At 41.7% G+C, this 25216-nt stretch overlaps 1 protein-coding gene across 1 annotated transcript in view; it reads left to right on the top strand.

The window, feature by feature from the left end:
- LOC117451071 (junction plakoglobin-like) overlaps positions 1 to 25216 on the top strand; it is a 339882-nt gene that overhangs the window by 208841 nt on the left and 105825 nt on the right. Inside the window, exons 5-6 of the mRNA XM_071203922.1 lie at positions 12916 to 13169; positions 14022 to 14260. Coding sequence (XP_071060023.1) covers positions 12916 to 13169; positions 14022 to 14260 — 493 coding nt within the window. The remainder of the gene's footprint in view (positions 1 to 12915; positions 13170 to 14021; positions 14261 to 25216) is intronic.

Consider the following 25216-nt stretch of genomic DNA (forward strand, 5'->3'; position numbering starts at 1 on the left):
AGCAGAGCTGCCTGCACTGTGTGTGAGGAAGTCCCTGGATTGGTCAAATTGGAACAATCAGCGGGGGCTAAATGTAACTGCTCCGCGGACGTAACGTAACGGCTCCACGGATTGGTCCATTTCGTTCCGGGTACGGTTGACATCATGCGTACCCGGAAGAATCAAATGGACAGTGACGTATCTCCAACGAGGCGTTTTGGGGAGGTATTTTCTGTTTTAGAGTTTTACTCGCTACAGGGTGTACTTTGAGGGTTTTGACTCTGCACACCGTTTACATGCATAAAAACCTTCATAACACACAAGGGGACGGGTACTAACCAGAAAAGCATGACATGGGTCCTTTAATACTCAACAGAATTCTACAAAATGATCAGCTAACACAGAGACAATGGTTTTCTTTAGTATTCACTAAGCACAAGAGCAGACAACAAATTAGTAGTTATTAAATGAGCAGCCAAAAATCAAAATTATGAAGTTACTGTTTAAGGACATTACAGGCAAAAATATCATTTTTTCATGTACTTGTAAATTGGGTTATTTTGCTTCCATGTTTTCTTTCACTCTAATTGTTTTATCCTTTTCACCTGCAATGCCTTGGTAACTGCATGCCAATTTGTGCATTTTAAATAGGCCTTGTTAACGCCTAATTTGCATATCAATGTTTTGCGATTGTGATGACGTTATTAGATACACATGTTACTGTATTCACCTTTAGTGTCAGTCTCCCCTTAAAGGAATGGTATGCTCATGACACTCATTTTTAAATAATTATCATCCGATAAAACAGACCAGTCTCTGCCAGTCTTTTTTTTTTTTTTATTAATCCGATGACATTATCAGTGATTTTAAACTGATTATATACCGAAATAACATCAACACTGTGGGCGCCGCCATTTTCCGGACGTGACGTAAACCATGCGTTTGGTTTTCGAAGACACGTTGATCTCCATGTTATTTACTGTAGTTTCTCTCTTCAAATATGCCTCACTGTATCGCGAAATATTGCCACAATTCTGATAGGAACAATCCACGGAATGCTCGGTTCCATCTGTTTCCAAAAGGTAAGCGTAAGAAGTACATTCGGAGGCAGTGGCTAGCGAAATGTGGCCGGCCCGAACCGAGAGATTCACAGGCTCATGTATGCAGCGAACATTTCAAATTTCCAGACGACTACTCTGAGAGTATGATAAAACATAACATGGGATTTATGGAACAACCATTACTTAATGGAGATGCAGTACCATCGGTCTTTCTGGTGTCATCACCGACCAGGACACCAGTTCGGCCAGTTGAGAAATCGCCCTCTGCAAGTGTGAAGCGACGGAGGAGCAGAAGTAGTGCTCGGAGTAAGAATAAGGTATGTTATAGCGCATTTCCATTGCAGCGGCTAGTCCCGTTTTAACGTCCTTTAGCGTCCAGGCCAGGACAGTTTTTGGTGGCCTTTCCATATAGCGTAGTACCGGCTAGTGTGTATTTTCCCCCAATTTTTTTCCGGGCCCATAACATCGTGAGTCTATGGCCAGGGACAACGAAGCTGAGTATGCTAAACTAGAGAGGGACTCGCTAGCAAGGGTGGTACTACATGCATACATATAGTATCTTATATCATCTTCCTATTATACACACATGCATTTCCAAACATTTGGACTACCTATGTTGCAAATGGATTATCTTTTCAATTTACACACGGCATCTATTGCACGTCTGTCCGTCCTGGGAGAGGGATCCCTCCTCTGTTGCTCTCCCTGAGGTTTCTCCCATGTTCCCTTTAAACTGTGGGTTTTCTTCGGGAGTTTTTCCTTGTACGATGTGAGGGTCTAAGGACAGAGGGTGTCGTATTGTCATACTGATATGTATGGCTGAATTCCCCCATCCAATCTCTTCACATTGGTCAAAACTTCTTCCTCTGCTGACGAGTCCGAACTCAAATACTCCGCCATGTTTCCGTGTGTTGACAAAGTGAACGCATGGATGACGTCACGTCATCATGTGACTACTGAAAATGGCAAAAATGGCGGCGGCCAGACGGAATATACAGGTTTTGATAAAAAAGAGCTATAAAATCATTATTTACCGGGGAATATCGCTGATTTCTTCAGGGTATGGTTTAAACATAATGTTTCACTAAATACTGAAGTTTTGATTAATTATCTAATGAGTGGACCATTCCTTTAAGTACAGTACATTCGCATGTATGCCCATGATAAATTGCCTGTGCGAAGACCTATTGTTATTCGCAGAACTATTATTCTTAGAAATCTTGGTCTGCGCATTCAACCTGTTTTCCAGGGCTTTACAACGCCATTCATGTAGCGACATTTTACACAGCTGCCAGGACTGGTGAAAACATTTTACATTCTGGAGTCGATGGGTTCAACATTTCCAACATTAGCAAAAAGGTGTGGCTTAGACAGAAATGCTCATATCTCATCAACAATGTATCCATTTATCACAGATTTTGGTTGAGAGGTTCAGTCTGTCTTGGGAAATAGGCACACCAAAGCATGTTCTTTTTGGACTATAGGTGGCGCCAAAAACACCACAAATGTATACCTCAAGAACGGATGGACGAAATATAGATATTTTATAATAGAGTGGCGAAGTCCCTCCCCTTCCGGTGGACGTCCATGGGACCTTATTTCTAAAATTATGAATTGAAGTCAATGGAGAGAGAAAGATTATCTTTCGATCCCGTTTGAATTGTGCCACGAATTACACATATGATGTTTGTCGATTTTAAAAGATAATTTTGCAAGTAAAAAAAAAAAATGGGTCGTAAAACTGTGAAGTAACACATTTGTTTGTGTGAAACGCTCAATGAACTACATCTCTGGTCTCGCAGAACAACACACGTCACCAAGATGGCCGTCACTACTGTCTTGTCAACAAAACGATTGCCTACCCTCACTATCACCACAATGAAACACGTCCAGAAGAATGTCATGCAAAGCTGCCTGCCTGCCTTCCTTTGATTCTCTCTGAACTGCCTGGTCTTTTTAATGTTTAATGTCAACCATTTGTGCAGATAGCATGAAGTACAAAAGATTGGCGATGCTGATGTAACGTTAGCATTTCTCCCCCGGGCTTAAATGGTGTATTATAGAATGATCCCACCGGTGACAGTACTCTTCAAAGGGTTCACAAAATATGACTACTACTCTTACTATTTAACATTTTGGGTTGCTTAATGTTACTTCATAATAAGGCTAATAAAAATGACAAGGCTGTAATGCTAACTAACGTGCTAGCTACTAGCTAGGTAGCTAACTTGATCCAGCCACTCCTGGTCCTTTCATCAGACGGGAAGCGAAAGAACGAGCAAGACCCATTGTCACTACCCGATCTGCAGCTCTGCCCGATCTGCAGTGCGCATGTGCGAGATGGTCCGCTATATTGGACAACTCCGGACGGGAACCTAAGTAGGACAACATTGACACAGTGGCGTTTGGCAAAGCTCAAAAGGAAAACTCGAGAGAGATGAGTTATTGTTATTACAACGTGACTTCACTATTATTTAACAACTCTTTTTATTGGGTACATTGTCAGAACAAGTGAGAAATTAATTTAACTTCTGTTAGACAGCTATATGCCTACATGCAAAAAAAAGGTTTTGGCTTATTCAAGTAAATGTAGGCTTATCAACTCACATAGTCTCTGCACTCCTCCAAATGTATGCCGAGGAGTTGGAGTTGCATGCTCTGTCCACATTTGCGACACGTTGACTTTGGCATCTTGGAAAATTCTGTAGCATTGAAAGGCAGTGGAGAATCATCCAGATGTCCTTGCTGAGGGACAATGTAGAGGGTCATTTTTCCTGCGCTGGAGACATTCTTCAGTTGAGTTCCAGTATACCCTTCAAGTTCTGGAGTAATTACCGTAAGATTTCTTTGGCCACTGCCACCTTAAATAAAATAAAATGTGTAAATACATTGGTTAACAATGTTTAAATGTGGTAAAAAATAATGATGTGATCTGTTAGTGAATATTAGAACCCTGAAGGCAGGAGAGACTGACAATAGTCAAGGGAAGCTTATAAAAGTTAACAGCATTTAATTACACAAAAGATGCGGTGTTGTACAAAATGAAATGTGCGAGTGGAGGCGCTCTCCTCATCCGCCCGGTCAGTCCGGGTCAGCAGGTGGAAGAGGTCAATCCTTGGCTTGCTCTTCCTGTTGTCATCTGAGGTCTTCTCCTATTGGCCGACGTCGTCGGGGGCGGGTCCAATGCAATTCCGGCCTTGTTCTATTGTTAAACTACATAATTCTGGTGTCTGTGGTTATTTAAACATTCCCTAATAAACGTTATTCAGCAGCAATAAATGAGTGATAAACCCAGTGTGCTCAGTGTACAACATCACATGTCATTTCACCTTGATTCACGGTTTGAAAATGCAGCATTTCGCCACATGCTAATGCTAACCGGAAGTGAAGCATTTTCAGAATAAAAGTATTAAGTTAATAGTTAGTGAACTTCAGGTTTTTCAGAATAAAACTGATTTAAATTAAATAGTGTATTTAATTCAAATTACGCCATATCAACATTGATTTTAATTTCTAACAATCCCTCCTTACATACCGTTAAGGTATGTAAATAATATTGAAATCAATGAGTTCTTCATCCGAACATTGCATGGTACATAACTCATAAAAGTAAAAAAAATACAAATAAGAATACATATTCATCATAATATGAAGTTTTTCATTTGTGCATAACTTCTAGCTTAAACCTTTAATGTCACTTCGTAAAATAGCAGCAATTAGCTTGGTATGGAAAACGTCTAACTCCCTCCTTTCACATCATAAATCATCTTCTTACTGTATCTGGTGTAAAGGCACTTGTTCTTTTACAAAGTATAAGAAGGATTAAACTATCTGAACATAGCTAAATATTACTCTTTATTTACTTTACTGTGTCTCTGGTGTAATTTATGAATCTCTGCTGGTTCTAGTAGATATAGTTCTCCCCATCCACATTCTTGTTGGTTGTGGGACAGAGGAATAATAATTCAGAACCTGCTGATATTTGAATCTTACTACTGGGCATATGTTACAAACAAAAAACATCTTCATGGTGAACTAAATAAAATCCTTGTAATCTTTCTCAAATCTAAATATAACAATGAACTATTCCTGTTTGTGGTAAAGACACACACTAACGTTATGTAATACAATTTCATTATGGATTCAAAAACAACTAAAGTCATGATGCTGTCAGAGTGAATGATTTCCTGAGTGTATCTGTCCTGTAAGGTACGTCATTCTCTGCTTGGATCGTGTGCAGAAATCCCATCGATTGCACCTGGCAATACGGCTTCCACCTGTCTATTATCAAGCTGAAAAATGAATACAGAATTCCAACATACTGTCATCAAATGTCTTTCTATTATGAATTTAAATTAAATGTATATCCCCATAATGAACTAAACAATAAAGTCTATGGCTTTTACTTCTAATTCTTTAACAGGCTAGTTACAAGATGTTGTCTAAATTAAATTCGGTCTCATTACATTACTATGTTTTAGCTTAACTGTAATATGTTCTTTCTACATTTCAAACCTCAGTTACTCTAATACCTGTTAAAATATTACAAAATTGTTTCATTATCACAGGTCAACTTCTTCGGTATTCCATTCTGGAATTACATCTCTCCAGTAGCCCCTTGGCCACTGATTCTGCATCTGTGTTACCTGCTATAACTCAATCAATATTAGAAACATGTCAACATCCATCAAACAGTATCTTATCCCCAGATATGGAGCAGGTTAATTATAAAACTATCATTCAATGCTCAGTTTGAACATCTGGGTTGGGGCGGTAGGTTTCTGTCAATCCTTAAAAGAAAAATTTAAATTGTGAATTTTACAGCCATGTTGACATTATACACACTCCCCCCTTTTTACACATGAACTCATGTGTAACAAAACCCTGTAATGGGGAGGGGAAAAAACTGTCAGGTAAATATTGGTTAGGGACATAACGAACATTATTTACAATTTTACATCCATTATCATTATTTCCACAGTAAACACTTCAGTGAAAAGAAGTGTTTCTCTCCGTCCTTCAGATTTTAGTTTGAGTTTTACATTTGCAAACCGCCAACTCCTGTGGGAGTAAAATATCAAGTAGATTAGAAACGGGTCACATGTGCGGTTTCCCCTTTTGTGGAATTTTAGGAAACCTCTCGTTTCCCTTGGAGCTCCAAAATAATATGTTAGTCCAAAAACATGCTTGGTTAGTTATTGTTTTAGAATCATGCAGTTACACTGATCACATGCCGGCATTCATTCACACTCACACCGTCTGGTTGTCACGTCAGGTTTGGTCAGGTACACCCCAGAGTCAGTCATGGACAGTGCTTTTGTCACACTGTCAGTCAGGGTCAAAGGTCATTTGGTCTCGGTCTTTTGGCCATGTCGTGCTCTGCAGAGTCTTTTCAGAGGTAATTCAGCATAGGCGGGTACCCTTTATCTACAAAAATATATCATATGCGGAGCGCCATTCCTTATTCATTCACGATTTCAACTATGATTTTCAAGATGGTTCTAACTTTTCATTGGGACTTCTGCCTCCCACCTTTCCTGAAACTTGGTACAAAACTCACTTCCTTAGAGTACTACTACTACTGCAATTCATTTACACCTAATTAGTATTAAAATGTCTAATAGATATATTTCAGAAAGTTGTGTACATAACTATTATCTTGTGTCAAAACATTACTAGGATCTGTGTAGCTCTGCTATGCATTTCATAGCTCATCTTCAATTCTGGTCACCTAAAAATCAATGTTAAACTCTTTAGCAGTGTGTGGAACCCTGGATGTCCGAACATGCAACAATTACTCCCTCCTTTATCAAGGATTTAAAAACAGAAGTCATTTCATATTTCCATCTTAAAGCCTCCTATGGTAATAACTATGCCACAATGGTGAAATCAATTATTTAGATTGGAATACTATATCTGGCTTGGCACTAGATCTCCCTTTAACATTATCCATACAGATAAAGATTGTCTTATAGAGTGGTTCCTAAAACTATCCCTTTAATGGTGATCAATATTGTAACAAATGAGATCACTACTTTTTTCAAACGTGAATACAAATCTCTTAAAGAATATGTTGTTAACATGATGAAAAGATTGAAGAATATGGTTCTACTCTGTACTCCAGAACACCCACTGCTGAAAGTGTAGTGAATATTTATATCATGTCTCCCCCTTTATCCCACAGTGTGTTTTAGGATGATTCTCATTTTACTTTAATAGTTTCCTCTTGACTGCTATTTTTATTTATCAAGTCTAATTCATGGTTAATAAATATTGTTGTCTTTACGTATTTATGAAGTTAATTCAAGTTCTTTAAATGTGCGTTTTGTGAATAAGTGTGTTTATGTGTAAACTCACTCATTCCCGTTCTCCTTTTCTCCTCCCCTGGTTTTCTCAAGCCGTGACCCCGGCCTCCTCACTTCTAATCGACCATGCCAACTCCTCTGATTCTGTCTTCTCTTCAGTCCATCAGCTGTATCTCCATCCGCTGTAACTCTTTTAGGCAGCCATTGGCCCAGTTACATCTGCAGCCCCCATCATGCCACTGTTCTTGCACTGCTTTGCATTTCATCACCTCCTTCACAGTCTCTCTGCTGTTTTTATGGAGGGCGGATTCTGCTCTCATGTCCCACACTTTGCTCTTGTGCCAAATCTCGTGGCTTAGCTTGGAACTTCATGGTCCCGTCTGAGGGACTGATGAGAGTATCTCTCTGTATGTCAGCATGCTGTTTGGTTCTGGATGCCACAGGTGGAGATAGTTCTGGCTGCAGTCTTGTTGTTGTTGTTTCAGCTCTGGTTCTCTGTCTGCTCGATGGAGAAGGAGGAGTCTCCTGTTGGGTTAGGTCTTTTCTCTGCTTGGAGGGTCGGGATCGTAGCCTTTCTAACTCAGAGGGGGAGTCCAGGTCTCGGGACGCATTACCTATAAGAAGTCTAGCACACTGAGGTTAAATAAATCCAACCCTTTCCACTCTGACTCTTTCTAATCATACTATCTGTCTTAATTGTTAAATGCCATCTAAACAACATAATTGATGTCTACTAATGATATTACAAAAACTCACTCTAAAAATTGTTTCATCCATTGCTACATATTTACCCAACAACTCTTTCAGGAAACCATTTGCTCCTATAAATTGAAAAACGTACATGTTTCCAGCATTACATATTCCACACACTACGAAAGAACATCTCCATATTTTCTCCAATATTTTAAATCCCACTGTTACTTAGAACAATAGTAAACCTGCAGAGCACACTAATCAGATCACAGCAATGACATTTGACCCAAGTGTAGGCCTATGTCTACTTTCCATTATACTTATTACTTGTGCTGAACATTTATTTATATTGTCTAAATTCCTGTCTATGATGTGCAAACAGTTCGAGTGTAAAATGTGTTTTTCTCAATGTATTTACACTCTACAGATTATTGAGTTTACTCATCTCCTGGTGCTGTCCTTGTAAAATATTCCTTATTGTTTTGTACCAGTTTTCCAAAATCAGTTCTAACTGCCGTGCCGTTTCAGGAAAGGTGGCGGTACGGCTACACAATGTGTAAGTGGGTGCCAACATGTTCCCTTTTTAACTTTGATCCGGAGTGCATCTGCAGTGCGTTCTACAACTTCCCATGGTCCACTCCATACAGGTTGCAACGAGTTCATCTTGTGGATTTTTACATTTACCCAATAACCTGATCCAACAGAAATATTCGTCATGGCCCTGGCATATGCTTCCGCCTCAATATTTCTAATATCTAACACTGGTTATCTTCTGTATTGTGAGGTGCTACCTTGTGGTGGATATTGCTGAGTGGGGCAATCTCTGGCCAGATGTCTACAATCTCCACATATGAAGCAGCCATCATTCCTTCTTCCTCTCCATTGTCCCTTTTGTTGATGCTGTATGGGAGGGTATACCTGTGATTGCGGCTGTACTTGGTTAGGAAGATACACAGGTGTCTGCTGTTGAAGATACTGCGGTGCTTGTGGCTGTACTTGGACAGGAGTATACACAGGCGGTTGCTGTACTTGGGGATAATACTGTTGTGTCTGAGGTTGGAATTGTGTAGGATGATACACAGGTGTCTGCTGAACCTGGTTTGGTGGACATACACTTCCTCCTCCGCTTTGTTGAACTGTTGGAGGTGTCCGCCCTGCCTTCTCTGCTAGTATGGCCATCTGCTTTGTCGATTTCTTGTTTTTATTAGCTTTGGCATCTTTCTCAGCTACTTGTATCTTCAAAAGTCTTAGTTGTAGTGTTTTCATTTCTTCGTCATTTTCCCACTTTGTTGCCTGGTATTTCATATCGTGGTGAATGAGATGTAGTCTCCATTCTTCAATGGGTTTAGCGACTAATCCCACCACGTCTCCCAGGTCTTCCTGCACTGATCGGGGAAGGGCTTTAATGACAGCGTTCTTCCACAACATTACAACAGCCGGAGAAACGTCATGGCGTTCTCCAGTGTAGTCCTCCCACACTCCTTCACATCTCTTCAAGAAGGCATGCATTTCTTCCTCCGTGCCTTTGCTCAGGCTGTTGAGGGCATGTAAACTGCGCGTTGTCGGGTAGATGTGACGAATAGCAGCCCAATAATTCGACCTGATATTGTTGAATGAAGTTTCATCTGGGTCGTGCGTGCAATTGGCCTCGGAATCTACTGCTCTTGCTTCAAGTCGTCCTTCAATCCGTCCGAGCAGGGCCCTCATGTCTCCCAAGCACAGGTGGTCTTGGGCTGTGTACTTCTCCAGATCATTCACCCACTTTTGACCTCCTTTCGTGAGTGGAGGTAGCTTTGACACTAATGCTTCCATGTCCCTGTGAGTCCATGATTGGTATTGAAATCCTCCTCTTCCAGCCGCTATCAATGGCATGAAGGTATGTGCACCGGTCTCGGTTCTTTTAGTTTTGGGGCATGTCCCAGGGTAATGTTGCTCGTTTCCGCTGTCGTCATTTTCATCTCCCTGTCCATTGGAATAGTCAGGAGAGTAGTTTGTCCGGCGTTTTCTTTGAGTTCTTTGTTCTTCCCTCTGTCTATCTGCCATCATGTCCTGGAATCTTACATCTTCTTGTCGTCTTTCCGCCAGAAGTTGTTGGTATTTATCTTCCTCCCTTTGTCTTTCTAGAATAATGTCATTATGGGCTTCAACTGCCGTCCGTCTTTCTTCAATAATGTCATTATGGGCTTCATCTGCCTTTTGTCTCTCTTCCATTCCTCTGATGAGTTCTGCTTCCATTCTTCTGTCGAGTTCCTCCATTCTTCTGTTGAGTTCCTCCATTCTTCTGTCGAGTTCTTCCTGTCTTCTGCCGAGTTCTGCTTCCACTCTTCTGCCGAGTTCTGCTTCCATTCCTGGCAGATCTTCTGCTGCTACTACATGTAAGCTGTTTGTCAATCCCTGGCTGGTATATTTTAGATAGAGAATCAGATTTGCAACCATAACTTTTCTTTTTTCAGCTTTTTTCATAGCGTTTTTAGCAGGTCCATACCGAGGGGGTTGTCCGGCTTTGATCCATGCTTTTTCCTGTTGTAGGTATTCAGCATTCTCATGTTCAACTACAGCTTTTCTATGGGCTTGCGTTGGTCCAGGTTGATCATCTGCTGGAATCAATCCTCTCGTTTGCCACTGCTTGAACAGTTCCTCTATTTGGTTCCATGTCTTCTGTCTTTTAGTGGGAACTGTCCCAGCATCTGACCAGCATTTCGCCACATGCTAATGCTAACCGGAGGTGAAGCATTTTCAGAATAAAAGTATTAAGTTAATAGTTAGTGAACTTCAGGTTTTTCACAATAAAACTGATTTAAATTAAACAGTGTATTTAATTCAAATTACGCCATATCAACATTGATTTTAATTTCTAACAGATCCCGATATTAAAGGTCACATGTCATGGCCATTTCCACTGATCATAATTCCATTGTTGAGGTCTACTAGAATAGATTTATACTGTACAATTTTCCAAACTCACATTGGTTTCGCATACAGCATCTCTGTAAAGTATGTGTATTCACTCTCTCCACTAAACGGCTTGCTGCAGCTCTTGCCCCCCCCCCCTCCCTGTGAGCCCAGTGTGCTCCGATTGGTCGGGACCAGTCGGGACTGTGAATCACGCTGAGCTCCGTGGAGGTGTTGTTTCCTTGTTTAGCAATACACAGCCAAACTCACCCTGAGCACACACAAAGTCATAGCCGAAGTAAAAACAATAAGTGTGGCTTGACAAAGAAAAGTAAGAAAAAGGTTGATAAACGCTGTGAGGGTCTGCAGAGAGAATTTCGCCGCGATCCCAACTGTCTGTTATCAGCCTGCAGCCAGGGAGGAGAGATCAGCAGAGCTGCCTGCACTGAGTGTGTGAGGAAATCCGTGGATTGGTCAATTTGGACCAATCAGCGGGGGCTTAACGTAACGGCTCCGCGGACGTAACGTAACGGCTCCACGGATTGGTCCATTTCGTTCCGGGTACGACATGACATCATGATGTACCCGGAAGTATGAAATGGACAGTGACGTATCTCCAACGAGGCGTTTTGGGGAGGTATTTTCTGTGTTAGAGTTTTACTCCCTACATGGTGTACTTTGAGGGTTTTGACTCTGCAGACCGTTTACATGCATAAAAACCTTCATAACACACAAGGGGACGGGCAATAACCGGAAAAGCATGACATGTGACCTTTAATATAACACCTCTACCTGTAGCCTTATAGAACAGCCAATCTCTGTTGAGGGACTCCAGCTTGGGAAACTCCATTTCAAAGATAGCACGGATCTGAATGTAAGAATGCAAATAGTTTAGAGCATTTATGGATTAAATGCATTCCAATTTATATAACAAATAATTAAACTTGGTTTTACCTCACTATGGTCAGCATCTTCTGGGATTAGCGCACATCTGTTGCCAAGGCCAGCCCGCATCATTTTCAACTCGGTGCTTGCATTTGGAGTCTTATTTGATGGCCAGAGCGACAACACTGAGTTTCACACTTTTTACCATCCTGGGTTTTGGAGGATGTGCAAATCTTTTTTGGCCTTTTTTTGGTCTTGGTCCACCTCTTCCGAAGTGTCCAGGGAAAAGTCTAAAGCAATGAAGAAGGAATGAGATGATGAGTTAAATGCACAGCATCTTATTAAAGAACTAGCCTTTGTCGAATAACCAGGAAATACACATTTCGATCGCTTCTTCTGTCGTTTACATTCATCATTTGGTATATTTGGCTGGATAGGAACACTTTGATGCACATTCAGTACCAGTCTGTGAGGTTGTGGTAGTGATGCCGATATCCGGATGCGTACAGCGAGGACTACAAAATGACAATGAGGTGACTGGGGATGTCTGTTCAAAACATTGCACGCTTGAATAAATCACTTAAATCAGTTATTTTTGCCAGACTTATTACTGAATATCGTTCTTAATGTTATACCAAGTCCATCTGAGACTTGTGTACACCTTCAGACAGCCTCCAAGTGAAGCACACGTAGTTTACTCACAGTTTGAAAGCAGCGTGGAGAAGTCTTCAGCTGTGGAGCTGTGACCCGCCCAGGATAAACTGTGATACGACTTCTGTTCTGTGGCTATCATCCAGCGATCATGTTTAATATTAAAGACTACACACGTGTATCCCTTATCAAAACGGTATTCTGCACTTTGCAGCACTTTTCGTTAAAAGAACGTATACGTGTATTGTTCGGTTGACTTTATATTTGGCTTTGATTGCAGTACCCATAATACTTATGAGTTAGTAGTACTGTTGGGGTTTACAGTGCTGCTTGATTGTAATTACTGAGCATTGTTTTCACTTCAGACACACACATACATTGGCTGCAGAACCACAGTTAGTTATCTGTTCTCACACACACTGACTGTCTCTCTTTCTCTCCCATGACAGATTTAGATTCTCAGTTCTCTTTAACCCGGGCTCAGCGGGTCAGGGCGGCCATGTTTCCAGAGACCCTGGTTGAGGGGGAGGCAGCCATGCCCGTCCAATCAGATCATTCACAACAGAGCAACGTGCAGCGTCTTGCTGAGCCCTCTCACCTGCTGAAGAATGCTATAGTCCACCTGATAAACTACCAGGACGACGCAGAGCTGGCCACCCGGGCCGTACCGGAGCTCACCAAGCTGCTGGCCGACGACGACCCGGTACGCACACACAACTAACAACTAAGCCAGGGGTGTCAAACTCAATTTCATCAGTATTACGGTTGCACTCAAAGGGCCAGTTGTAACTTTAAGACTTTATAAATATAGATATATAAATACATATTATATATAAAATAATGTATTAAATTACATAATTGCCAATAATTGCAAGTCTCTTCAGTGGGCATGTCACAAAATGTGATGCATTGTGGGACATGTAGTTTATGGACAACGTGCTTCTGTAAAGCGGCATGTAACCGTAAACAAAATTATATTCTTTGCAAGCTCTTGCGGGCCACATCAAATGAAGTCATGGGCCGCCTTTGGCGCACGGGTCTTGAGTTTGACACCCCTGAACTAAGCTGTCAGACTAGGGGTGTCCGGGGGCCAAGTGCTGCCCTTAGTCCATTTTCAATTGGCCCTCAGCAAATTCTAAAAGTATAATGTAACATGTCCCACACCTGAAACCTTTGCTTTTCCTATGTTGTACTTCTTAAATATATATGTACAAATATATTAATTATTTCCATAACCAGCTTGAAATATACCCTTCATTTTCCCCTTTATTATAAGCATTCTGAGGCTTATTTTTTAAGGGATGAGCTGCAACACTGTTTGTAACAAAATAAAGTAACCCCTCTGGTGAGCTTTGAAGGAGGCTGTTTGTTTTCTTAAAGCATATTCAAGTATCAAGCATAATTTACCTACATTTGATTGATTTTGCTATCTTAACTTAACTGAACTTATGAGGCAATACACCTCACCTTTTGCTGTATGTGGCCCTCAGTGAAAAAGGTTTGGACCCCTTCTTTAGGCATTATATTTGACACTGTTACTTTATTTCCTCCCCAGGTTGTGGTGAACAAAGCAGCCATGATAGTCAACCAGCTGACTCGTAAGGAGGCCAGTCGCCGGGTGCTGGTGCAGTCTCACACCATTGTAGGTGCCGTGGTGCGTGCCATGACAACAGCAGCTGACGTGGAGACGGCCCGTTGTGCGGCCAGCGTGCTGCACAGCCTGTCCCACCAGAGGGAGGGGCTGCTGGCCATATTCAAGTCTGGAGGGATCCCAGCACTGGTCCGCATGCTGAGGTAGAAACACTGAAAATAGTGCCTACAAAGAGTTATATTAGGGCGCATTCACACCAGCCTTGTATAGTCCGGTTGAATCTAACCCTGGTGCGTTTAGCCGCTTGGTGCGGTTCATTTGGGTCGGTGTGAACGCAGTCCGAGACCTCTGAAGTGAACTAAACAACCGGACTCTGGTCCGCTAAAATAGGTGGTCTCGGAGCGCTTGCTAGTGAACTCTGGAGCGGTTCATTGCTGGTGTGAACGCAGTCCGCACCAAAACATAGGAAGCGCAGTATTTACGTGTCACAAGAACGCGGATATCTTCAAAATCTTTAGCGAAAGAGTCTTTCAAGACATCCGCGGTTGTTTAGTTAAAGAGTGAAGCAGAATGAAGTGTTGAACAGTGTCGTGTAAATTAACAATTCTCCTTCAGCTACATAAAAGTAAGAACACCTGTCGTCGGTGAAACGCCCTCCTGACTGCAGAACGTCTCTCATTATGTTATAATGTTTTTTAACGGACGTTGTCTGATTATATAATCATATGCGTGGGCCGCTAGTGTCTGTTGATCTCCAGATTAACAGCAGCATGAGAATAACCTGCAGAAAGTGCCGATGCTCCATGGCGGAGGCTCCGGTAGAAATTTCCGGGATTTGCATTTTCTTACCCCCTTAATGTCTGACCAATGGTTGAACAGCATTTCCGGGCACATGACTTGTGTTTAAAGTTTATAGTCCGTTTGAGTTTTGCCCGTGTGAACGCAAACCGGACCTTCTGAAAAATGAAACAATGTAACAAACTGTGGTCTGGTGCCACCAGAGAAGTGGACTATTAGGTGAATGCACCCTAACATTACATGTAATTTAGCCAGCGGTGGAAGAAGTACTGAGATGTCTTGCTTAAGTCAAAGAAGCAATGAATTGTAAAAATAATGTGTTATAAGTAAAAGTGTTGCATTCAATATAATAGGGCGGTGGTGGTGAAGTCCATAAGGACTTGGCTAGGCAACTGGAAGGTCACCAGTTCAAGTCCCGAAAAGACCACGTGCTACAGAGGTGTCCCTGAGCAAGGCTCCGTTCCCTACACGGCTCCCCGGGCGCAGTTCATAATGGCAGCACACTGCTCCTAACACCAGGATGGGTCAAATGCAGGGAAACCGTTTCGTTACATAGTACCTGTACTACGTAATGACAATAAATTCAATCTTCTTTAATCTTCTTCAATAATACTTTAATAATACAGTTTCGGCATTCAACTATACTTAAAGTACCAAGAGCAAAAGTACTGTGCCCATTTCAGAATCGTATGATTGGATTATGATGTGTTAGTGTGTTTATCACAGCTGGTACATGTAGAGCTAACTTAAATTACTTTACATACTGCTGCTGGATATCTTAACCTATGAATAAATATCAATGTTTTTAAATAATTTATTTATATTTTCTATATTTTTTAACAAAAAATGTGTTACTAAAACCTGTTACAAGATAAGGGATTAAAGACGTACAATAACAGCTTCCAAAATGTAGTATTTCCAAATTACACTTGAGTACAGTACCTAAGTGTGACTATCCACCACTGCATTTAGCTGACACCTTTATCCAAAGATAAAGGTTTATCCAAGATGACATACACTTTAGTACGGTACACTACATCACACAGGAGCATTGAAGCTGAAGAGTCTGCCCTGAGACACGTTGACATATGGACTGCTGGGGATCAAACCACTGACCCTCTGATCATACCAAAACGGTTTGATTATGATGTCATTAGGTTGTTCATGCCCTAAGGGGTATACATATATCTTAATTAATTTAAGACCAATCTGCAAATTAGTTTTCAGTGGTGTTCATGCACAGAATGAGTGGAACCCAGTGAGTCAGGTCCTTTTAATCGGCAATAACTGATGTTAGAACACATTGAGCAGGAACACATTTCCATTTAACATCATCATCTTTTAGGGCAGTTTGACACTTTGCCATCAGAACATCGACTACAGGCAACATTGTCTTTGATTAAAGACATGTTTTGCCATCTTATGATAAATACAATATTACATTTTCTGAATCTTTTTTTTCTTTTTTGTCTCTACCAAGTCCTAAAAGAAATATATGACATTTCAGCTGCTAAATGTTCCATCAGCTAAGTGTAAACTATGTCAGTCTGCTGTTTGGCGCAGGTAGTGTACAGTTTTAGAGCCTTTTTCTTCTAAACAGACCCCCAAAATTGTGCTCAATCAAAGCAGTTGTGAGATGGACAGCTGAGCAGTTAAAAGAAAAATACACTCAATCACAAAATGCTTTGTATATCTGAAGGGAGATGCCGATTCAGGGGGTAGTTGTACTGTTGAATCACTATGAGAAACCACTTCCATATTGTCAGTGTTTTCACATTTTTATACAAAACATACATTTTTATAATCGAAATGATTGATTATAGTCATTTTTACCAATGACGCTGTAAGTATAAAATAAATGCCATGCTGATTTAATTTGGCCTAAAACAAGGAACTAAACTGCAGTAAATAGGCGCGTTCACACTGCAGTACCTTTCCCACTTTAGTTCCGATATAGTTCCGAAATGTTGCGTTCACACCAAAAAGAGCCGGGACTCACTTCATGAGAACCTTTTCACCCCCTTTTCCGTCCCTGCTAGAGAGCAGAGACTTTCGTGGGAGAAAAAGGTTCCTATTTCTGATTGGCTGGGCATCCGCCCAAAAACAAACCACGCCCCGTAAAACTCCCAAAAGGTTTTGTGAAGCCGCCATTGTATTATCCTCGCATTAGCATTATTAGCATTATTAGCATTAGCATTAGCCCAGCGCAGAAACGCAGAGAGACTAACGTATGGCAACACAAAAGAAAAAATGGGAGCGGTGGAGATGAGGAGGTGTCGGCATTCTGGCGATTTACTCTGAAGGCTTCAGTAGAAGCAGCTGGCAGTCCCAGGACGCTGTTCAGACGTCTCACTGACTATTTCCACTCCATTTCCACACGCCCCCCTTTCCAGCGGTGTCATCTCAGGCCACCGTTTCCACTGCTAGAAACGTTTCTTCTTCGTCGATGCCGCTGACGCCTGCCATCTCTCTCTCTGGCGCCACCCAACGACCAGAGGCTTCTATGCCAGTGCAGCGACCCATTTCTGTTTTAACCAACATACACAGAAGGTTGGTGACTTTTGGTGAGGTTGGAAAAAGAAAGTCCAAAAGGATCTGTTTGAGTTTGTCGAATTTAACAGAAGTTCCGCGTGCTCCACGGTCTATCACGGGCGGTCAGAGTGATAGTATATCAAACACATTTAAACTGGCTCTATGAAATGTCAGGTCTTTAGCAGGTAAATCATTTTTAATCAATGATTTTATCACTCAGCATAATCTGGATTTTATGTTTTTAACTGAAACTTGGTTAGACCAAAACAACAGTGCAGCTGTTCTTATAGAATCAACTCCTCCCATCTTTAGTTCTATGAGTCAGGCAAGAATGCATAAGAGAGGGGGTGGAGTAGCTATTTTGTTTAATGACTTATTTTAATGGGAACTTTGCTTATTTTGAATATGTGTCAGCTGAAATGCTCCTCTCGAGCTCTTTTCCTAAACATCTACAGACCACCCAAATACTGTGCAAGCTTTTTTGATGACTTTACCGAATTGTTGTCTATAGTGTGTATTGACTTTGACCATCTAGTCATTGTTGGTGATTTTACTATCCATGTTGACAACCCCCAGAACAGAGGGGCTAAAGAACTGTTTTGTGTTATCGACAATTTTGGACTGTCTCAGCATGTCAAGGGTCCGACGCACAATAAGGGGCACACCCTGGACTTAATTGTATCAAAGGGTCTGAACATCTCTAAGCTTGTGGTGACTGATGTAGCGCTCTCCGATCATTCCTGTGTTTTCTTTGAGAGCTCTATTACCGTCCATACAACTGTTAAGAAAGAGGTGACCACTAGAGTAGACGTCACTTAACTGAAAATGCAGAGGACATGTTTTCTCAGATGTTTACTCCCTCAATTGCCCATGCTAACTTCTCAGTAAATGAGCTACACTGAACAAAAATATAAACGCAACACTTTTGTTTTTGCTCCCATTTTTCATGAGATTAACTCAAAGATCTAAAACATTTTCTATATACACAAAATAACCATTTCTCTCAAATATTGTTCACAAATCTGAAAAAATCTGTGATAGTGAGTGTAATGGAAACTTCTGTGTTGCAATGCAGTGGGAGTCACTGACTCAGGAAGGAGACAGGGTAGAGCAGGAGCTTTGATGTCAAACACTGGAGGTTTATTTGGAGTTACGGCCGGAGGATTCACATCACAATCACAGCAGTCACGGTCTGACTGCACGGGAGAGTTGCCACGTCAATTATGGAGCACCTCTCTCTTGCTAGCCCATTTAACTGGTTTCAAAAGAGAGTAATCAACATGTTTTGATAAGATAGCTTTAGACAGTTTGGGCACACTGAGTTACCTGCGTCCGCCACTTATGGCCTCGAATATGTCATACCCTGGAGTCCACAAACAACAAAGAAGGAAGTGTCCCAGTGCACCCACAACAAAGACCTTCTGTGACCTAGTATTGACCGGTCACAGAATGGGAACAATAACATTATTGGCTAAAGCAGCCTGTGTCCTTAAAGGACAGGAACAATAACATTATTGGCTGAAGTAGCCTGTGTCCTTAAAGGACATAAATAGACGTCAAGGTTGGTCCTGTATGTCACATCTAGGAGTCTGAGATAATTATTTCCCTAACAGTGAGCACCCACCTCACAGGTGTGGCATATCAAGATAAGATAAAATGGACTTTTATTAATCCCTCATGGGGAAATTGTTTCTCTGCATTTGACCCATCCTAGTGTTAGGAGCAGTGTGCTGCCATTTTGAACGGCGCCCGGGGAGCAGTGTAGGGAACGGTGCCTTGCTCAGGGACACCTCGGTAGCACTTGGTCTTGCCGGGACTTGAACTGGGGACCTTCCAGAAGCCAAGCCAAGTCCCTATCGACTTCGCCACCACCGCTGATTAGACAGCATGATTATTGCACAGATGTGCCTTAGGCTGGCCACAATAAAAGGCCACTCTGAAACATGCAGTTTTGCTTTATTGGGGGGGTCTGGGGGGGTCCGAAAACCAGTCAGTATCTGGTGTGACTACCATTTGCCTCACGCAGTGCAACACATCTCCTTGGCATAGAGTTGATCAGGTTGTTGATTGTGGCCTGTGGAATGTTGGTCCACTCCTCTTCAATGGCTGTGCCAAGTTGCTGGATATAGGCAGGAACTGGAACACGCTGTCGTATACGCCGATCCAGAGCATCCCAAACATGCTCAATGGCTGACATGTCCGGTGAGTATGCTGGCCATGCAAGAACTGGGATGTTTTCAGCCTCCAGGAATTGTGTACAGATCCTCGCAACATGGGGCCGTGCATTATCATGCTGCAACATGAGGTGATGGTCGTGGATGAATGGCACAACAATGGGCCTCAGGATCTCGTCACGGTATCTCTGTGCATTCACAATGCCATTAATAAAATGCACCTGTGTTCGTCATCCATAACATACGCCTACCCATACCATAACCCCACCACCACCATGGGCCACTCGATTCACAACATCGACATCAGAAAACCGCTCACCCACACGACGCCACACACGCTGTCTGCCATCTGCCCTGAACAGTGAAAACCGGGATTCATCCGTGAAGAGAACACCTCTCCAACGTGCCAGACGCCATCGAATGTGAGCATTTGCCCACTCAAGTAGGTTACGACGACGAACCGGAGTCAGGTGGAGACCCCGATGAGGACGACGAGCATGCAGATGAGCTTCCCTGAGATGGTTTCTGACAGTTTGTGCAGAAAGTCTTTGGTTATGCAAACCGATTGTTGCAGCAGCTGTCCGAGTGTCTGGTCTCAGACCATCTTGGAGGTGAACATGCTGGATGTGGAGGTCCTGGGCTGGTGTGGTTACACGTGGTCTGCGGTTGTGAGGCCGGTTGGATGTACTGCCAAATTCTCTGAACCGCCTTTGGAGACGGCTTATGGTAGAGAAATGAACATTCAATTCACGGGCAACATCTATGGTGGACATTCCTGCTGTCAGCATGCCAATTGCACGCTCCCTCAAAATTTGCGACATCAGTGGCATTGTGCTGTGTGATAAAACTGAACATTTCAGAGTGACCTTTTATTGTGGCCAGCCTAAGGCACACCTGTGCATTAATCATGCTGTCTAATCAGCATCTTGATATGCCACACCTGTGAGGTGGGATGGATTATCTCGGCAAAGGAGAAGTGCTCACTAACAATATTTGAGAGAAATGGTTATTTTGTGTATATAGAAAATGTTTTAGATCTTTGAGTTCATCTCATGAAAAATGGGAGCAAAAACAAAAGTGTTGCGTTTATATTTTTGTTCAGTGTATGTTGGACATAATTGGACTTTATGGAACCCCCTTTTTTGGGTCTAGTTTGAGGTCCAAGGAGGGGCCCTCATTGAAGAGGAGGACTTTCCCCACACACTGTGATGGAAGATTCCCACATATTTGGAAGCCCTTTTTATTTCTGGTTTGTGTTTTGTTCATAATTTACATGTTTACATATTGCAGAGTGGTTTCGGGAGCACAAGTAGTAAAATATAAGGACATGTAACAGTACCAATATAGTGTAGCTGAATGTAAATGGTCTAAGGACACCAAAGAAAAGAGAGAGGCTTATAAGAAAATTGAAAAAGGAAAATGTACAAATCATTTTATCCAAATTAGAACATGAAAAACTGAGAAGGTACGGTTTCAGAAATGTATACTATAGTTCATATAAGGAGGGGAGGAGAAGAGTTGCAATATTAATATCCAATCAAACCCAACTTGAATATGATGAAGAAATCAAAGACAAAGAAGGAAGGTATATCATAGTTAAAGGAAGATTAGAAAATGAACCAATAACACTGAAAGCGGTCATCAGATAGCTGAAACTGCAAATGCAAAAGATATTAAATTAGAGGCAATATTCAAAAAGATTAATACAATTGGAAAGGGAATTTCAGAATACAAAAGAATCACAAAACAGACCAAGAAATCAAACATTTGAGAACAAAGATAAATTATTTACTACTTGATGCAATTGAAAAGAGGAACAAGTTCGTGAAACAAAACTATTATGAAACTGGACCCAGAGCCACTAAACTATTAGCAAAACATTTACGAAAACAAGTCATTAACACTAAATAAAATTAGGGAACCATATACAAACGTGCTAACGTATACACCGGAGTATATAGTGTATACAGTGTACACACACACACACACACACACACACACACACACACACACACACACGCACACACACACACACACACACACACACACACACACACACAGGGAAACGCAAAGTACAGAATAGTGCGACTGGGGGACAGTCCCACATCATGTGCATAAACATGCCAGGGGCCTTCATAGTGCATAAACTACATGAGGGATCGTCTATCATTTTCATACAGGGAAGTTTACGCGGGGTAAGATATGTTCTGTGGACATAGTTAAAGTGGATCTGTTGGTGATCGGGATTCCGAGAAGCTTATTTTATGCTTGACCAAACACCCTCCCAACTGAAATCAGGGTCTAACACTGGGCAGTCACGTCTCCATACTCTGTCCAGCTGTAGGTTATCGTAGGAAGCCTCCAGAAAGAAATTATACAGTGTAGACACCATACCCCTGTTTTCCCCTTGCACAGTAAACAACTTAAAAGAGGATGAACGGGTATAGGTTGTTGCCATGGGACACCATGTGCCTTGAGAGCAGATCTGAGCCGCAAATAGAAGAAAAACGAGCTACCTGGCAGATTGAATGCACTCTTAATTTCTTGAAAGGAGCACAAGCCCCTGTTATCATAAATGTCACTCAAGTGGTGAATACTGCTGTTGCTCCAATGAGAGGATGAGACAGGCCTCCCACCAATGAGCAGAGCTTTATTATTAAATATAGGAGAACGTGTGTGCCACTTGAGGGAATCTTACACTGTGATTCAGCTGTGCGCCATATCTTGATGAGATGTGAGACTATAGGGCCAAAGCGTAGTTGACATTGCCTATTTGTTAAATTGGCAAAAAGGATATCCTACAGGTTCCAAGGTTGTCCGATATGTTCCTCTATATTACGCCAGGAAACGGAAGCATTAGGGTTAAGCCACACCAGTAACGGACGAAGCACAAATGACCAAAAATACAATTTAAAATTAGGCACTGCCAGACCACCACCTCTGTATAGTGGATACATTCAGTCGCAGACGCTTTGAATTCCAGATAAAGTGCGAAATAAAAGAATGGATTTGTTTCCAATAGTCAACCGGGGGTGAGAGGGGGATCATTGAGATGACAACATTAATCCTGGGTAAAATGTTCATTTTGACTATAGATATTCGGGCCCGAAGAGAGTTCGGAAGGCTAGTCCATCTTTCCAAATCCATCTTAATCCTGTTCCATGCTTCTGAGTAATTATATGTTACAATACGATTTAAAGATGGGAACATTTCTATCCCAAGATATTTAAAGTGCTGGACAACTGGGACATTGGGTGGAAATTGAAGCATTTTAGCTGACTCATTAAGGGGTAAGAGGGCAGATTAGACCAATTAATCCTAAAGCCAGAGAGACAACCAAACTCCTCACAAATAGATAACAATAGATTGAGTCGGTTTCTCCATGAAAACCAGAATATCATCTGCGTATAGCGCCACCTGATGGTGAGTGTCACGAACAGAAATCGGATGTATACTAGGGGATTGGCGTATCATTTGGGCTAGAGGTTCAAGGGAGAGTGCAAAGAGTGCTGGGCTCAGTGGACATCCCTGACGGGAAGATCTAGAAACAGGGAATAACGCGGAGGATAATTGCCCAGTGAGCACCAGAGCTGAGGATTAGATTAGAGTACAGCACCTTAACCATATGTATAAAGCCATTACCAAAACCCATTTTCTCCAGCACAGACCACAGGAAGAACCACTCTAGTCTGTCAAAGGCTTTCATTGCATCAAGAGACAGCACTGCTGCCGGGTCTTTTTTGTCTACTGAAGCATCTATATGGAGAAGACGTCAAACATTATCAGCAGCTAGCCTTGACCTTATAAACCCTGTCTGATCACAGTTAATTAAGGTTGGCATATAGTCCTGAATGCGCCTGGCAAGCACTTTTGCAAATATCTTTAGATCTGAATTTAATAAACTGGGTGGCCTGTAACTAGCACAATCTGTCGTGTCCTTATCCTTCTTTAAGAGCAAGGACATCAGGGCTATGTTCACGTCCCTCGAAAAACTGCCTTTATCTATCAAATACATTATCATATCCAAAAGTAGTGGACCCAGTTTATCCCAAAATGCTACATAACATTGGGAGGTATCCCATCTAAACCTGGTGATTGTTTCGTTCCCTGTTGCGTACTGCATCTTTTAATTCCTCTAAGGAAATGGGATCATCAAGATGGCTGGAATCAGTCACTGCAAGCTGTGGTATGTCTAGCTGACCGAGAAAGGCGTCACATCTATTCTTGTCCAACTGAACCTCTGACTTATATAAATTGGAATAAAAGGTTTGAAAAGTCTCATTTATTTGCTTTGGCTCAGTTGTGACATTACCACCTGATTTTTGAAGCCAAGAGGTGACTGGGCCGAGACCCGTGGGAGTAATAGCGCTGCCTAACCCTATGTATTAGAAATTCTGATCGTTGTTTCAAGATATCATTTATTTCCTTTTTGACAAGTTTACGTTTAGATGCTGTTTGTTTAGAGTAATTGTTCTGCAAAATGGAGTCAAGACAATTCTGCTTCCAAAGCCTGTAATCTGGCGGATCTTTCCTTACATACATTTGAAGAGAATAATATGGTGTTGCTTCTTATAAAGCCTTTTACTGCATCCCATAATATTCTTGAGTCCTCAACTGAACCTATCAGTCAAGTCAAGAAATTCTTCCAATTGTGTCTGAGAAAAATGAATAATCTTTAACCTGTGGGTTAAAAGCTCGCCACATGTCCACTAGTCCCAAACTTCCAGCCCAAGACTGTAGCGTGGCAGTAGCCGACTCCTGATCCCTAGAGGCTGTTAAACTTGACCGTTCATTTGAATTCCATACTGCGTTCATGTCCGCTCCCACCATGATAGCATACTCGGTTAATTCTAGCATTTTTTGAGTTACGGTATCATAACAATCCTTATCAAATGTATGTGGGGCATAGGCAGACATAAGAGCCACCTTTCTCCCATAAACTTCCACCCTGGCAATCGTTGTCCTCCCTGTAGTGTCTGTTCACATGTCCAGCACCTTAACGTTCAAATGACATCTTGATACAAAGGCTACTCCTTTGGTTTTGGAGTTAGCTGAAGAGGATGCAATGGTGTGATAGAATTTATTAGCGATACGGCCGGAATCTTTACTCAGCAGGTGCGTCTCTTGTAGGAAAGCCAGATTCATTTTACGGCGATGTAACATAGTCAAAACACTAGCTCGCTTGTGAGGTGCATTCAACCCATCACAGTTCCACACAAGAATAGATAAGTCACCCATTGGGCTGCACTGCTCTGGAAGATGTCAACAATAAGCTGAGTGGAACGTCAGATGATAAACAACCATATTTACTAAACCTGTAGACAAGACCAAAATAAAATGGAGTCCCTCCCCACATAAGCAATCCGAGAACATATAAGCGTTTCCCATAACTGGACAAAGACAAAAACAAGACAATCCCCCATACATTTCCCCGGTAACAAAAACAAGATGATAAAGAAAAATAAATATTAAAGACGATACTTAAAATAATTAAACAGTACATTAAATTGATCCGTGACCTGATTGGATATGGGGCTGCAAAAGGATTATACCTACCCTTCAACCCAGTACTTAAAGCTTATTAAACCGTTGTTAACAGACTAAATGAAATAACCTAAGGCAACAATGAGCTTAGGTATTCGAAGAAATGAGAGC

This window comes from Pseudochaenichthys georgianus, chromosome 8, assembly GCF_902827115.2.
Source record: "Pseudochaenichthys georgianus chromosome 8, fPseGeo1.2, whole genome shotgun sequence".
Taxonomy (NCBI): domain Eukaryota; kingdom Metazoa; phylum Chordata; class Actinopteri; order Perciformes; family Channichthyidae; genus Pseudochaenichthys; species Pseudochaenichthys georgianus.